General features: G+C 39.0%; 1 protein-coding gene across 4 annotated transcripts in view; it reads right to left on the reverse strand.

The window, feature by feature from the left end:
- Window positions 1–17,179, reverse strand: part of LOC137185956 (arf-GAP with Rho-GAP domain, ANK repeat and PH domain-containing protein 1-like) — a 53,404-nt gene extending 36,225 nt beyond the window's left edge. For 2 of the 4 annotated variants that reach the window (XM_067594522.1, XM_067594520.1), the window contains exons 1-2: window positions 17,028–17,179; window positions 3,343–4,503 (exon numbers count right to left, since the gene is read on the reverse strand). In XM_067594522.1, the coding sequence (XP_067450623.1) occupies window positions 3,343–4,433 (1,091 nt within the window). In that variant the 5' untranslated portion in view covers window positions 4,434–4,503; window positions 17,028–17,179. Of the gene's footprint in view, window positions 1–1,840; window positions 2,087–3,342; window positions 4,504–6,567; window positions 6,587–17,027 lie in introns of those variants that run through there. The other 2 variants (XM_067594521.1, XM_067594523.1) reach the window with 2 other exon arrangements.
- Window positions 17,180–17,301: the final 122 nt, after the last annotated feature.

Genomic DNA, 17,301 nt, shown 5'->3' on the forward strand with positions numbered 1-17,301 from the left:
CTTCAAGTTGAATGTGCTGAGTCACAGAGCTTGAAGAACAAAATGTGGAACTGTCCAAAAACTTTCTGTCTAGACTATATAGAAAGCATGTTATAACCATGTCGAGTACATTTGCTTTCTTTTTATATTCTTCCTCCTCCTAGTATTCTTTTTGTTAGTGTTATGTTTGGTCAAAAAGACAAATAAACCCAAAAATTGCGAAATCAATTAATTCACACATGCTTAACAGCCAGTACACACTATTTCCATGCTGACGGGGAAATCTAGAGTGAGCACACAAGCCTGGTTTCTATCCATCCAGAATTGTGAAAGTTCCTCTTTATCCCTCTGTCTTCCTTCTCATTACAGTCACAATTTTATGCTTACTAGCACATATTGGTCACACGTCAACACAAAACACACAGTACGGTTAGAGACCAATTTTAGCTTGAGAACAACCATATGGAAAATTGCATTTGCATATAATTATTTGCACCATGCATGAGTCAAATAGTAGTTAAAAAACACTTCTTTAAGCCTTAGTCACCGGATAGTACTTAATCATCAGTTTAGTGTACCAGTGTACTTTTTTCACTTTCACAACCTACGTAATTTGATGTCACTACAGTCAGCTGTGCACCTTGCTAAACTTTGACATGTTAGCTGTTGGACAGTAAAATATTCTCAAATAGTCGAGTTAAATGATCTGTGGGCTGATTCTAACACAGACATATACTGTTATGTTGCAAGTTTTAATTTAGGAGGCCCTTCAGGGTGGTAAACCATGTCTTCATTAGCCGTCAAAACAATATAACTACACAGTTTAAATTAATAGCGCACGGTCTACAGAACACTGTGGACAAGATACATTGCTTTTTTGTCATTGCATTAGAAACACATTTTAGAGGTAGCTAACTTTAAATTAAATTCAAGACTCTAAATATATTAACTTACTTGTGTTTAATAATAAACCAATAAATGGTAACACAAGACCCACAATGACGGGAAACTGACCTGTTGACACAGTTCCTCCTTTTTCTCAGAGGAAGGGTGCAGAGATGGGTCGCTAGCTGGATGCTATATTTAACCTGCTCTCTGTTTGCTTATAGAAAACTGTAGGTTGAAGAAAAAATGACTGCTCTTTTCTCCTCCTTCACTGTGTGTACGTGAACTTACAATTCTGGAGAAATTTCTACACTTTAACCCAAAATGAAAATAAAAATGGACCCTTTTGTCAAGGATGAACAGCATTGTAAGCTAGCATATGTATTAATTGCACGACTTTTCTGTCTTTTCAAGACCTGCAGTAAGCTAGACCATGCTGTGACACAGCCAACGCACACAATTCAAACTTTGTGTCTAAGATATAATAAGCATCTCATTATTGATGAGACAGCAAAGCTAGAGCACCGTTTCTTTCTTAGAGAACACCTGATTTCCACAAAGATAAACAAGCTAGCGGTGCCTTTGCAAAATCCCATCTTACTGGTTTTGTATGCTCCACAGACTTTCAGGTAACACACCAACACATATGTCCATTATCTAAACTTGTACAGCCCCAGAACAGGGCAGTATATCTAGTCTCACTCAGGAACAGTAAAACATTAAGCTACCTTACTATGGTCAAGGTAAGCCAAACTCAGGGAAACGAGACAAAACTTAAACAGCACCTTAACCTCTATTCACTGACGACAGTTGTAACACAGCATAAAACATGAACACAGCAAAAAAAAGAAAGGCTTCCTTGTTTGAAACACTAAGAAAACAGAGTGAGGAGGGGGATGAGAAAAAGAGAGCGCATGCTAAAGACAAGTACAGACTGAGAAGAGACATGTAAAGATATGATTAGTATCAATGTTACCTGTTGTGACATGTTCAAACGGAGTCCTCTTCTATGATGATACAACAATCTTAAAACACACACACATCGGAGGAGATGGGGGGGGGAAGTAGGAGGAAATGGCCAGTGAAAGAAGATGGGAGGAGGCAAACCTCCAAAAACCAAAAGAAAAAAACACGCTGACAGGGAAACAAGAGAGCAGCAAGAGAGCGTGTGAATGTGTGCTGGTAGAAGCAACAAAAAGGCTGAAGGTTGTTTCTGGTAACAAAACACTCTCTTTCTATTTATAATTGTTTCTCACTCTCTCTCTCTTCCTGTGTCACTCACAGAGGATAATAAAGAGGAAAATTTTTAACCGTTTCGTGTTGTTCTCCATTGTGACTTCCTCCCTCTTTCTACAGCTAGTTTCCCTTTAAAACAGAGAGAGAGAACATGCATATATTACTCATAATAGAACTCCACAGCCTGTGGCAGTTTCATTTTTTATCTTTGCTGGTGACGAAACACACAGGACAAAGAGAGAGCAACTAATTCTTGTGTGCAGTCATCAGGACCGACACAAACACAGATGTATAACAAAGGACTGCTACAGATTAAATAAACTGAGCCTCATCAGTGTAATTAACTCAATGTTAATAGTCAGCTGTTAAAGGGAAAATGCGTAACCTCTTAAAATCACTTAAAGTGCTTTGAGCAAAAACATTGATGTGCACAAGTGACTATGCAAAAAAAAAAATCAAAAAAAACAAATCTTCAAATAACACTCCCAGTGCGTGTGTGTGTAAATTGTTCTTTTATATTTCCGTATTCAACGGGCCACTGAGCTTTATGCCCACTCACTCATGTGCATCAGCCTTTAAGTTTCAGGAAGTGTCTAATTTTAATTTCAGGAAGTGTTTAAGAGGCAACAATAACATATTTGCATCAAACTGTTGACATGAGGTGCATTTTCCCCATTTTGTCCAGTAGATGGCAGTGCTATCTTTTTAAAAACTAATAAAATCCGACAGGGGTGTTTTGACCATTTCCTATAATTTAAATTTCAATCTAATCATACACAAAAGACATACACGCACCACCAACAATTAGTTATTGTTTGTCATTTTGCCATCTATGTAGCACCCTCACACACTCTGCATATTACTAAAACTTACTGGTTTAATAAGTCTTCAACTTAATACAGTATTGAAGTTAACACTCAAACGAACACCGGGGGGAGTCCAGGCATGTTTTGAAGGTAGAGGGAGAAACAAAAATTGGAAAACCTAGCCCTGCTAGAGCACAGAGGCCCAGAGATGGGGTCATCTTACACAGAGTAGAAGGAGGGGAGAGTGACCAGAATAAAGCTATCTTAAGTTATCCTGTTATATATTTTTCTCTAAAGTGCTATCATTACTGTCAGGCAATGTGAGAGGGGAAAAATGATTTTACATCCCCTGTGACCCACATATAGCGTACGTGTTACAAACAGGAAAATGATGCCATGTAGAGCAGCATTAATGTCCACATAAAAACAGCCATACCTGTGAGTGCTGGGAGACTGTGCAGGAAACCTCTGTGGGATTGGTGGAGCACCTTTAGATCCAATACCAACTTTAGGAGGGAGAGGTGGAGCATTTCTGTCTTCACTGGGAGAGGCAGTGGGGGAGATGGGTGACGTTTTTCTTCCTCCATCACTACCCAAATGCTGGACAGGTAGCTGTATGGCTAATGTCTGAGGCCGAGTTTCGGAGGAGGGGAAGCAAGGAGGCTGGAGAGGTGCTTTTGTGGGGGTTTGGGTAGGGGTGCTGCTGGGGGTGGAAGTCTGGGACACAGATCTACTCATTACAGGTGGGGCTTTAATTGCATGTCTGGCCTGTTTGGGTGAGGGAGAGGTTTGAGCAGGAGGTGAGGGACTCAGAGGTGAGGTGAAGCGCTGCGGAGGGCAGTTCGGGGTGCTTCGTGGTGGGACTGGGGGTAAAGCGGTGTCAGAAGTTGGAGAGATAAGGGGGAGAGAATCCACTGGAGCATTAGTGCGATACTTAGTCCTCTCTTTAGGCACAGGCCTCTCCCTCTCTCCATCTTCTCCTCTATCCCTCTCTTCTTCTTTTCCTCGTCTACGTGCTGCTTGTTTTTGTCGAGGAACTGGCCTCTTCTCTCCTTCTTCTCCACTTTCCTCCTTCATCCTGGACACTTGTCTCTCCTTGGGAACTGGTTTCTCTCTTTCTCTGGGTGTAGGTCTCGATGTCTCTCCATCTCTTTTCTCACTTTCCTTCAGGACACTTTTTTCCTGTGGGATAGGCACAGGTCTGTCTCTCTGCAACACTTTGGACTGTCCTGTCTCCTTCAATTTCTGATCTCCATCTGTTCTCTCAGTGTGTACAAGGTAGGAGTATGTATCAGATTGTGTCGAGTTGTGCGCATCACGATTAACATGTGTTTTGTTCAGGCTGGCCAGGATGCGTCTCTGGTGACCCGGCAGGGTGATGCCCATCCGCTCTAGCTGATCTGGTGTGAGGTTGCGACATTCTCGTAACGTTGCCAGCCCGGCGCTCTGAAATGCCTCAGAATACTGTTCTAGACGAAGCACACATAACCAGTCCCACACAGTCGTACAGGGCACAGACTGAGACATGACTGATGTGTGTGAGTTCAAGTCCACGTCCACTGACACAATGCAGACTTCAGATCATGGTTTATGCGATCTGTGGAAGAGGAAAAAAAATATGAATATATTATATGTATAACAAAAAGCATTACATACATTCAAATGTGCCCAGACTTGCAATTAATTGCAGTTTGCCTTTTTGCAGATGGCAGCTATATATTTTCATAATTAATAATCGTTGAGTATGGAAGTTGATTCTTGACCTTGGGCTCACAAGGCGCGAAAGACCATCTTTGAATCAAGACAGGTAACAGTTACAATCTCCTTCCACATACTACCACATTTTTATAAGATATTCCACTCACTGACGAAGATTGAGAGATGCGATTGGAAGCACAGCTAGTAGGACCTTGAGTCGAGATTATTTTGAAACATTTGCAGTTTCCATTTCCCTGAAACAACTGTTATAATAGAGAGTATTCAAGAGCAACAAGTAAAAAAGCATGTCAGCTCAAGACAAGTTTCTTAAAGTGAATCATTGTGTGTCACTTGGACATTAGCCTGATTTTAGACCAGATGATGAAAAGCACTTCCTACCTACTGCGCTATTTTGAGAAATCCTGCATTGGGAAATATGTTACGATACAAGAGTACAATAACAATTTTGCTTCCTGAAAGAGAGACAAGTAATTGTGATTATAATCAAGACTGCAATGGTATAAATCAAAAAACTGGCCATTTTTATAGACTGTAAACAGCAGTGTCAAATTTATGTGAGATAAACTATGTTGTCAGGGTGGGTGACTCACCTCTGTGAAAGAGGAAGTTGTGTTAATGTCTAAACAGCAAGATCTCTAGGCAGTTTAGTTACTTTGATTAGCTGTGTGTCAATTTCAGCATTGCTTGTGTTCACTTAAGTGTATATACAGCTTGAACAAAGAGTGTGAGATTGTGTATCCAAAAAGTGTTCAGGTCAGAGGATCATATTAAATTTCAGTATGACTTTAGATCTATACTCCTTTTCTATAATGAGTTATACTACAGTTATAATACGAGGCCTTCTGATCAAACATATGTGACCATCTCAGGGCTGAACAAACATAAAAACACAATTACTCAACGTGAGGTTAATTCTTCTTGAACAGCCAACACATAGTCAGTACCCTAACACAATCACACAACAGACCACTATGAGAGGAAGTGTAATTGACACAGCAAGCATTGGTGCACACACAGCTTGTTCACACAGACTCACTAAATTCTTTCTACACCTCTCTAAACACACTTGAACACTGCGTAAGTGGATTCAAGATCAACTTCCCACAAAGTGCCCCAATCTCTTACCATTAGCACTCCCTTCACGTACCATCTGTGCTAGGTTTTCTAACACAAGACGTCATAAGATATGAATACTATTTCATGACATTATTCAAACTGTCCAAGTATGAAGATTTCTGTTTGAAGGTCTCACTTGCAGATCAATCACAAGTCTTGATAAACAAACAGCGGGCAGTGCCGACTCCCTGCATTCACATGATGCAAACCTGCCTGATTGTCAGCAATAACTCAGTAAGGTCTGTTGGGACACATAAACTGGAGCTGTCGCAAAAATCTGCCAAAATGAATTTTGACAGAGCAATAACTTTATATCATACCTCTGAAAGCTATTTGATTACTGTCAGACTCACAAACGGCCCACGGACTTCACTGCATTTGTGTATATCTCTGCCTTGCACTTATGACCACAGGGGAAGCTGCTTATTTCCCAGACAGAGCCACAAACAGTCTTTCCTCAACACAAACAGATGCAGTGTAATGTGGGAGTTTTTGATACCTTTGATTACTTGATACATGCCTGTGAGAAAAACGATACATGTGTATTTGTTAGCTTTTTTTGTTCTTGCTCAGTTCAGTAAGTCCTACTAACAAGCCGCACACCCTGCTGGAGAGCTACTACTCTAAATTAACCATTTTTAGCTGGTAATCTGCAGGTAATCTGTTTGTAATATTTTAATAATATACAATATTTGTAAGAATCTTTCTTCATGAAGACAGAAGATAAGATAAAACTACATTCAAGTATTCAAAGGTCTGTTTTAGAGGTGATTAAAATGAATATAGTCTCAAGAGCTTAACTGCGCTAGCAAAGATATTTACTTACTCTTATCTCTCACAAGGAAATAGAAAAACATTTAAATAATATTCCGAGCCTGACTTCATGAGGTGACTGGAAGTGCAGGATGAGGAGGCTGAGTGAGCACACCGTAACCCGCACCATCCAGGCCAAGAAATACTACTCACCCTTGTGTGAGTGTGTTGAAATGAGTGCAATGCATTTCCTGTCAAATGTTTCCTCTAACGGGCCAGAGACCACAGGGCATGGACAGTGTGAATCTTGCTCTCTTCGCTTCGTCAGAGGCAGTTCCTATTTTTGAATTTGAGGAAGTCAGAAACCCTTCATTCTGTGAATTACAGTCTGATTGGTGTCAAGCTGTCAATTGGACTGTAAACCATACACCATACACTATATATAAAGATGGACGTAGCAAGGCGTGACGTCATCCACTGGTTTGCACTGGAACCAGTTTGAAGCCCAGTTTGAAGAGTTGCTGCTTGCCATCTTTTCTGTCTGCGAACCGTCAGTAACAGCTGTCAATCGACGCCCACACAACAGACATAAAACTTACTATTCATCTTTATATCTATTAACAGAGCAATAACTTCCAAAATGACCACCAGCATACTTATTAGAGGGCCTGAATTTAGAGACTGAGACCATAATCACTCGTTGAAAAAAATGTATCGACTTATATTTCAAGAGAGGAGTTGACGCTTTTTGAGTTGGAGTCTAGTGGAGGCAGGGATTTTTTGGAGCCAGCATCTAGAGACCGTCAGTGGTATTGCACTTTAAAGGATTTCCACATTAGCTTCAATTTCAAGCAAGCGGGCAGTTCTGGGTCTGAAAAATGAAGCCAATGCAGAAGTGCCTTAAACCCGCATTCTTTCTAATAGCCATCAGGGGGCGACTCCACTATTTGCAAAAAGAAGTCTGATTGTATAGAGGTCTAAGAGAAAATGACCCTATTTCTCACTTGATGTTCATTTTGTAAATTATGGTCCCATTTAATTTAAATTTGACGATAAAGCAGGGTATGCTTAGGGCATGCAGTGTTTCTCCTATAATTGTACAATGAGAACCCTCCCCAGGCCAAAAATTTTTTTTTTTAATGCCAAAAATAACGCCAAATATCCATTCATTTGGAAATCAATAGCGTTTGGGAGCCTCTGTAAAGCACTGTTCTGAAACATGAGTTAACCGCTGTGTCGTTGTCTGGGAAACTCTTGGTAGCGTAGCTCTTTTTAAGTAATAGGGCCATTGTGTAATGTGTGTACGTATCGCGTGAGTGGTTGAGTGAGAGGAAAAGGTTAGCAGTAAGTTGTCAGTCTGGCGGTAAATGTACAGTACAGACTACAGTGTGTCAGTGAAAAAATGCTGCAGCTTGTCAAGACCAAGAAAAGTCACGTCGGTTGTTTCCTCAACTGCTGGAAAAGTGAAGGGGGATTAGCTCCAAAGTTAGCAACAATGGGTTAGCCTAACCTGAAGACGCAAAACAGCGAAATGGAGAACAGAGAAATATGTGGCTGCTGAGGTTTGCTCAGTGCGAACACCCACCCATTTACACAGAATTTCGCTCTTCAGCACTTAAAATCAGCCTTGTGTGGTTTGTGTATGTGAAGGACACCAAAATGTGCTAAATGCTACTATAGAGGGTGAGTTAAATTGAGTCTTGAAATTGAAGTCTGATTGAATTTTGTCTCAATACTTTAAAGCATATCTTATCTTACAAGATGCTTTTAGGTGATAAAAACAGAACATTGAGCTTGATTTTGACATCCTGACAGGCAATCCTGTAGAGAACCCGACAAACTAAGGTCAGTGGGCTTAACACTGAGCAGCTACAACTGTGTGCAATCAGCAGAACAGTCAAAAAGAGATACCATGTTAATGAAAGGTGCGACGGAGGAGATACAGATGTAAACCCACGCACAGGACTTCCTATTCTGAAGACAAGAGGAAAACCAATGAGATACATGAGTTCAGGCAGGGTAAAAAGAAAAGTTGTTCAAAACAGCCCAGTGTAGGTGATGAACATGGTGGAATGATTACAGCTTCTCTTTCAATGTACATATGAGCATGTGATTATTGTTTTTAAATTGTTTTTAAGTGTCTGCACACTAAGACATTTCTTCCACAGTTACAGCAGCACAGTATACAACAGACTTCTACTCTAGCATCATCAAAAGTGAAACAATACACCTTCAAGGAAAACCCCAGCTTACTTACACACTGAATCTTGTTTATTTTAAGCCCCTTTGTGAAGAATGTTTACTTGATTACCATTCAAATTATTCTGGGGGCATATTTTTTGTTTGTTTGGAGTAAAATAGACAATCTGGTTAAAGGCAGGGATTAATACTAAATCGTAAAGATGGTGAATATCTCTTGATGACATGATCATGTTTTCCATATATTTGAAGTCACAAGGCATGAAATAGGAAAATAAGAAAGCCACTGCTAGGTGTATAAAAACTGAAAATTTGTTCTTGTTAGTGACCTGAATGTGTTAATCATGGGGCATTACAGGGAAACAGAATGTGCAGTATTTATCCTTAACTTGTGACACTGTTTGTCAGTCATCCATCATGTGTATAACAAGGCATAAGTGTACCAGTATTTTCCAGTGCTATTTACACAAAAATATTTCAAACTTTATGACCAAAATAACCACACACCTTTATTTTCAATCTCTGTGAGATTGAAAATTCAGCAAAAAATACAGGTCCAGTCTGGCCTTGAGGTCTTCCAAAGAACCCACTTTTATGCCCCATGTCCTTCAGTTGATCTGACCCCCGAATTAGGATTTCTGCATATATGGCCAGTTTAACATTGCACCTGTCCTAACTATGAACCCAACCCAGTAGATTGAGAATGGAAAATGTATTGGTGATATGTTTGCTACCTATCAAGATAAAACTTATAACAACACTTGTTGTAGGGACTTTTTTTTACTTGATGGCAATGACCCACTTCCTGTCACCATGCTGAGCTAGGCTAAACACGACCTCTGTACTGGGGATTAAATTGATCTTGATCTTATCATCTGACTGTCCGCAACACAGCAAACAAGCATATTTTAAAAAATGTCAACATGTTCCTTTAAACTGCTGAAATCAACATAGAGAGTTTTCAGAAAGCAGCAGGTGCTTCGTAAATTCTGTACAGTCAGTGTTCATCAACTGCTGACTTCCATTTCCCTAGGCTTTTATTTCATTTTCTACACTTTCCAACCCGTATTTTTGCTCTCTGCAAATTTCAATTCATCTATCTCTCCGTTCTCTCGCACTCTGTTCATCTCTCCCTCCCTCCGTCCTTCTTCTCTGCGCTCCCTCCCTCCCACTCAGAAAGCTTCCAATAACAGGGTCTCTGTGCTGCCTTCACAATGGAGCATTCTGTTGCCTGGGCAAGTACACACACACACACACTCACGCACAAGAAGGAAGGAAACACATGGTGGGGGCTCAATGTTGAGTCTGGTCACACACTCTGAAACAAGTAATCACCTAATAATATTGTGTGTGTGTATCGGTGATGGGGGGTGACTCAGGAATAGTGTTTCAGGTCTCATATCCCCTTTTAATTTAACATGAACACAAATAGCCAGGATGTTACGTTTTCTTTCTGTTTTCGCTAATGTTAGGTTCAATTCTGCTTAATGTCAGTGTTCTCTGTTTAGAAGTACAGTATAGTATTTAGTTACCTGAATGCTATGACAAAGCAGTGAGATATAAAAAGGAAAAAACTAACAAACTAACAAACTTGATCCTCCACACATTGTCTCATTAACACAATAAAACATCAGTAACAACTTAGCGCATTATCAACACCAAAAACATGTCCGCCCTCCCCTCTTGCTCTCCATACAAACACCACAAGCATACAAAAAGCGATAAAGCTATAGTGTATGTGGTTTAAACAAGCCACAATAGCCTCAGTGTTTGTGACCACATCTGAACTTGTCTGGATAAGGAATAAACCAGAACTTAGTCTTAGCCTCATTTCTCGTCCGTCACACATATTCTTTACTCGGCCAGCTGCCATAACGAAGAGTCATGACTGTGAACTTCATCGTAATTGTATTGCAGGGGGCTTCAGTTCTCCTTGTGCATACTCCATCACCTGATTCCAGATATTGCTTAATGGCTAGCTGCAGGTGTGTATGGTAATATAGCTTCAGTATAATGTGTGCAGTATTAAAAACAGACTCATAGTATGAAATAGGATAAGCCCTTATCAAGATATGAGCCTAAATGAACTTTGTCTATGCACAACCCCCTCGCTCTGATGCCTCCATTTAATTTGCCAATACTAAAAATGGTATTTAAGTCAATGAATAAAAGAAAAAGTGCCAATAGATTCTTGCCATAGCTTGGATTTTTTTGTCATATTAATTTGATGAAATCACAAACTCAGCAGTACACTCGAAGGCCACATCCATGCATTCCGAGAAAAGCCTGAGACATTTGTATCAGACAGGATGCACATTTAACTGTCACTAAACACATACTGATTAGCAGTAAAGAGAGTGACTATTAACCATATCATGTTTTGTTTTAGGTGTTGGGTATGCAAAACTAATCATTATCATCAGCCAATCACAATCGGGTGTTTTAGTCATGAATATTAATATAATATTTAGATCTACACGGACATCTACCTAAACAAATACTGACTCCTTAGATACCAGAGAAGCAGTATGTTGTGTAGAGATATTGCAGTATGACTTTAAGAATTAAGAAAATGTGGACTTTGGTTAAATTGCACATACAACAGTGAAATGCAATACACCAATGTCTTTCCTCATGTCATCACAGCTTCATACTGACCAACATGGTGACTGCACACACTGGTATTTATGTTGTAAATTACAAAACTACTTATCTCTATTGAGACATTTGACAAAGGCTGAAGAGATTTTCTCTCATCATGGCAGATGTGAAATGTACTCCACATGTCTGGCATCTCATGAAAAGGAACGCAGTCTAATATTTCATGCTGATATTCTGGATAATTTAGTCTAATTAATGCTTAACACTTTTTTAATTTACAAAAGCTGCTGCTGAATGGTGATAATGATGTGATAATATCTACTTTGCTGGTTTATGTTAATTATAAGCTATGCCATACTTATTGATACACTGGAGTACAGAACAGACTATATGACAAACTTCTGTTCACAGTCCCTCTATTTGTTCAGGAAATGGTCCAAAGCAAGCTAGAATTTCCTTTCAACTATGTGTCACAGGGGTAAAGGAGAAGGAAGTGTTTTCTGATTAAATGCCATCATGATGATTTACTAACAGACTAGGAATGTGGACGACTTGAAACCTCCATTCTGACTTCAACAAAAATACCTTCATACAAGACAAAGAAAGAAATGTCCTCTTTGCTTCTTAGAGGATTGATGAGCTACATCTTTTTTCTACTTCAACAAAACTTAACAACAAAATATTTCTTTAGATAATAAGAATAGTATAGAAGAGTTAGAGGATTGTTGTGTAGCCGTGAAACATTTTGCATCTTTACTTGTCAAGATGCAAATCAAACAATCAATTTGGCAATATTTAGTGTCCTCATTTTAACTCAGGAACACGTCTGCTCTATGGCAATACAATGTTTTGCCAGTGGATGAATTCTATGTATCTATTTACCATTTGAATGTTGTTACACATTGCTTTATCTCAGTTGTTTGTGTATGAAAGTACATCTAGAGTACAAATGAGCAATGATGATTTAGCTGTAAATAGCGGTTAATGCTGTAGTTCCTGTACAGTTGCATAACATTATGCAGAGTGGACATTAGCGCATGATTGCCGACCACAACTTGTTGTATTCTATTTTGTATTATTATGAAGTATCACAGCTTAACACATGTGATTAACACATGAATGAAACTCTGACTCTAACCACTCTAACTGTAACCACTGTCTATTGATACTTTTCATAAAACCATAATATAGGTAGAGCTGCAACAATTAGTCAATCATCAAAAGCTTAATCTGCAACTATTTTGCAAACGTTTGATAATTACAGCTTCTCAAATGTCTCAAACGATTTGCTGTTTTTTCTTTATATGACAGTAATTTGAATAACATTTTAGACTGTTAGTCAGACGAAACAAGCAAATTGAAGACATCAGCTCTGAGAAATTGCGAATGCCATGTTTATTCATTATTTTTAACATTTCATAGACTAAAGAATTAATCAACTAAATCAAGAAATTAATTGGCAGATTAATCAATAATGAAAATAATTGTTAGTTGCAACCCTGAATACAGGCAACAATACAATCAATACAATCAAAATATACAGCAAGCTACACTTTTGGGTCATAACATTTTTCCTAAATTGTTATGGCTATGGTGTTGGCAAATTACCTATTTACTAGAGCTACAGTGGTACTATAAATTGGCCGGGCCACCAAATGGGTAGATGTTCACTATCACAGACATATCAGCATATACATTAATCAATAAGTGAATTCCAGCCAGGGACCTCTGTCACTAATCATCCCCCTCTCTCTCTCTGTCCTCATGTTTCCTGTCTAGCTTTACTGTCTCAAAAAAAAGCTAAAATGCTAAAGATAAATAAAAAATAAAAACCAAGGGCACCTGTCAAGAATCAGCACTGGGTTTAAATAAATCCCGAATCAGTAAGCATTAGCATTCATTTTGGAATCATGTGTCTGGCCACCTGATGAATATACAGTAAGTTATATATTCACTAATATTCACTCACAGTTCTTGGGTAGTGTACAGTGGGTTTATCAATGTTTTTTTACTGAAAAAAATCTGTTTGATATCACTGCTGCATATGCCGTAACTTTTCACTTACTTCACTTCAGTAAATGTGCTCCCTTGGGACGTGCAGTTGTGTAATCACCACAGACTGATTTTCCTCAGACCCTCAGATATCAATCAAGGACTGCTGAATACACACATACACACACTGACCATGACTCATATACCCACCACTAGACACACTGCTGCTGTCAGACCACTTTCAGTTAGAACTGAATAGTGACTCAGTCCTGCCAGTAAAGAAATGCATCTGAACAATGTCTTCTAGTGAACGTGTGTTAGTTAGAAACACATGCCTCTAACTCTTCAGGGTTCAACATTTCACAAGAGGATGTCTTTATGTTTCCCGTGGAAACCAACTACAAACTACAATATCTAACCTAGGACGCACATATCACATAACAAAGTCCATTAATGGTAACAAAGTCACCGGCCCGCGATCAAAAACGGTGTTTTGACCTCAGTGAGGATGGGTTCTTGCTCCATGACCCTTCCATGGTTGACCTCAGATTATTACTGTAAGTACAAACTATGCGAACTACAAACTTACAACACAGTGGTTTGGACTGTCCATCACCCTTAACTGTCTCACAGCAGTAATATGTGTCAAAGGTAATGATGGAGGATTTGCATACATGTTTTGGCCCTTCATCCTTTTCATGGTCCAATTTTGTCTATTGCTTTTCCAAAAGGATTGACTTTCTGACAAGATATACATGCAGCAGCCAACTAAAACTACAAAATGAAGATTAGGTTTAATTAACACATGTCTAAAACAGTCTCAACAAAAGGATTATTGGGATTTACTGTATTAGACTGCAGTAGTTTTAGCAAGGTGTACCTAATAAACTGGCAACTGAGAGAGTGTCTCGCTACAACGATAATGTACATGCACTAACAACTGTCTCTATATAATAACAGTCTTTAATGTGACATAGAGTAATTTAAATGCCAGAAAGGATGGGTCATCCACTTCACTTTCAGAAACAATTTTGCTTCTTTGTAAATTAAAATAACTTCCTTCATCAAGCTAATCTCATGTTCACAAGAAGCACAAACTCTTCACCCGCATCTTTTGTTGTAAAAAAAAGTTTTTAAGCAGAATTTATAACCTCAGCATAACGTCATTATAGTCAAAACCTCTAGTCATCACTTCTTGCTCAACTGACTGACGCATTTAACCTGCGTAAATTTAAAGTCATGTTACTCGATGTGTCTACTGAACCAGTGAGATACTCCTCCTCTCGCCTCATTACGGAGTGATTCAGTGGCAAGTAATCATGTGAGTGTATGAGGCAGACAGAGAGGAGGACAGAGAAAAATGGACAGAAAAGTGGTAGACACAAGAGAAAGACGGACAGACAAAGCTTTCAGCTGCAATTTGATGTCAATAACCAGTAAATAATTCAGGACGAGCTTGCATCCTCAGTTGAAATACAATCTAAATCAACTTCGCATAGTTCGTCTGTTACACTGTCAGATGTAAAAATCATAGGGGTGAAAGAGATACTCACATCTGTGCCTTGATGAACAACAGCTATATTATTTGTCTCTCAGTTTGCATTTGAAAGCCAAAAACAGAGAGTCAAAGGCTTACGCTTTAGCATTTTCCACTACTGGACAAAACAAGGTCAGCAGGGCCATGATGCTATTTTCGTTAGTTCCCACAGAAAAACATAATGTGAGTGCTTTTATGTGTTGCGCTCTGAAATGATGAATGGTATCTTTTCAAACCGGGAGCTTGATCTTTGCTATGCACACATTTACAAGTCCTATGACCAGCTTTTCCGGTGTACAGCGATGATAAAAACCATTGAGTTACACCAATTATACTGCAGAGTTTATATAAATGTGGAACCAGACTGCTTACTCAGAACAGTCAGCTAGGCTACATCATTTTCATGTTCATGGTTCAAGTGCTGCTGCTGTGCCAGAAAACTGAGGTGTTTGCAAAATCTTGTATTCCGCAACTTTAAGGGTCTACTGAGCATGACAATCATGCAGAATGTACTCTATTTTTAGGCTTTTTACCCACATGCAAAGTCTTTGTCTACGACTGTACTTCACAGAAAGCATGTTTGAAATGAAAAGGAAACGATCGCAAAGAAACAGGAAAAAAAACACTATCATAGTTTCCACTGATCTTAATTATCTTATCTGATAGCATATTCAGTTTCACTACTGATCACGCCTTATTGCCTATGTATGAACTAAAAAAAAAAGCCCATGCAGGTGTCCTATATAAAAAACAGAAATAAGTGGGTTTGACTAAACTACTGTAGGTTGTTGTATTATGAATATGCAGTGATGAGGAGTAGTTTCACTACATGTAATTAAACTAGTAGTTTCATTACATTTTGCAGTAGCTTGCTAGTCGTTCAACTAAATTCAAATTGGCATAGACATTTTAGTAGTTACTTTTTTGACATTGTGAGGTGGAGTTAGCAACTGGAACAATTGTGACTGGAGGCTAATAGAAAAGAAATGAATTACATTGATTTATTTTTATTTACCACTGCCTCTTCTCACTTGAGCTAGGCCACTCTGACCGACACTCCCCTCTCCCTGTCATACAATAGATTCTGCTTTGACAGCTAAGCTGACAGGTGACCATTGTCATAATAAAGTTGGGAAATGGTCTAAAGGGTGCCAGTTCAAGATAAACAAGTTTTAAGTAAACATTTGCATTAAAAAGCAGTTTTACAAGTTTACATTTCTGCACTTTTTTGTCTGTTATTGTTTGAGTGAGAGGTAGCCTACACTATACTTAGCACTTAGTTTTCACTTTCAATTGAGTGGTATTTTTGCAATAATTTCTCTTCATTTTGTGTTAGCCTAAATGTTATAAATTTGTATTACACTGCAGATGTTTTTACATTTTTTATGAAGTAGTCTGGACTACTTTTTCCAAGTAACTTGAGGGTAGCTTTGCTGTAGTTCAACTTCTTCCAGTGTGAAGTCACTGGTAGCTTGTAAAACGATACTTTCAGAGTAGCTTCCCGAACAAACTGAATGTGTGATGAGCCTACATAAGAAACAGTGTAAAAAAAAAACACACACACACACACACACACACACACACAAGACAATAACTAGGCCTTGATGACCACCTGTCACATGTCCACCTGCTTATTGACAGCTCAGTTCACAAATTATAATGTGACAAAACGGGCATATGATAAGCTTTCTGTCGACAGGCCGGGGGCAATTTATAAGTCCAGTTAAAAATCTCGATTAAATGGTCAATTCATGCATGCAATCAGCTTAAAAACAAAGAATTCCGCTGAGGATAAACAGTTTCTCTCCGTTTGTTTCTGAGCTGAGATTAACGACCAAACATTTAAAGAGTTAAAACCAAGAATTGCAAGTCGAGAATTATTTCCTCCTCTTCTTTTTTTAGTGTCATAAGTTACTAAAAGCAGAACTGAACCTAGGTGTTTCACACAAGACATTTTCTATTTGGGACAATGGTGAAATTATTTATAACTGTCACAGCTAACAGTTACTGTTAACTCCACGGAGACAGGTCAAGCTAACGGTCAAGCTAACGGTCAGTGAACGTAACCTAGACAACGCTTTTTCTATCTGAACCACCGGTGTGTTTGCGGCGGTTTCTGCTGTTAAATTACTGTGTATTCCTATCAACTGTTTTCGGAAAGTTTCACCTTGAAAGAAAGCTTCACATTTTTCTCGCTCCCTTACCTTTTTCAATGCTTCGCAAGTGTCCGACTCACAGAGACACACTGACGCTCGGTGCTGAAAGTGAAGTTGGCGTCCACAACTTGCGACGCCGAATAGCGGATAACATTCTTTCTCTCACGGCTGAAAATCAGCATCAACTCAGAGGCATTCAGTGTTAAGTCAAAATAAAGCAGATATTCCAATTCCGGATACACCTTTCAAAATAAATACATGCACTCACGTCTAATAGTTGTGACGTTTTATTTTGAATGCAACAAATAGTGCATTTCCGGTG

Source organism: Thunnus thynnus, chromosome 7 (assembly GCF_963924715.1).
Source record: "Thunnus thynnus chromosome 7, fThuThy2.1, whole genome shotgun sequence".
In the NCBI taxonomy this organism is placed as follows: Eukaryota; Metazoa; Chordata; class Actinopteri; order Scombriformes; family Scombridae; genus Thunnus; species Thunnus thynnus.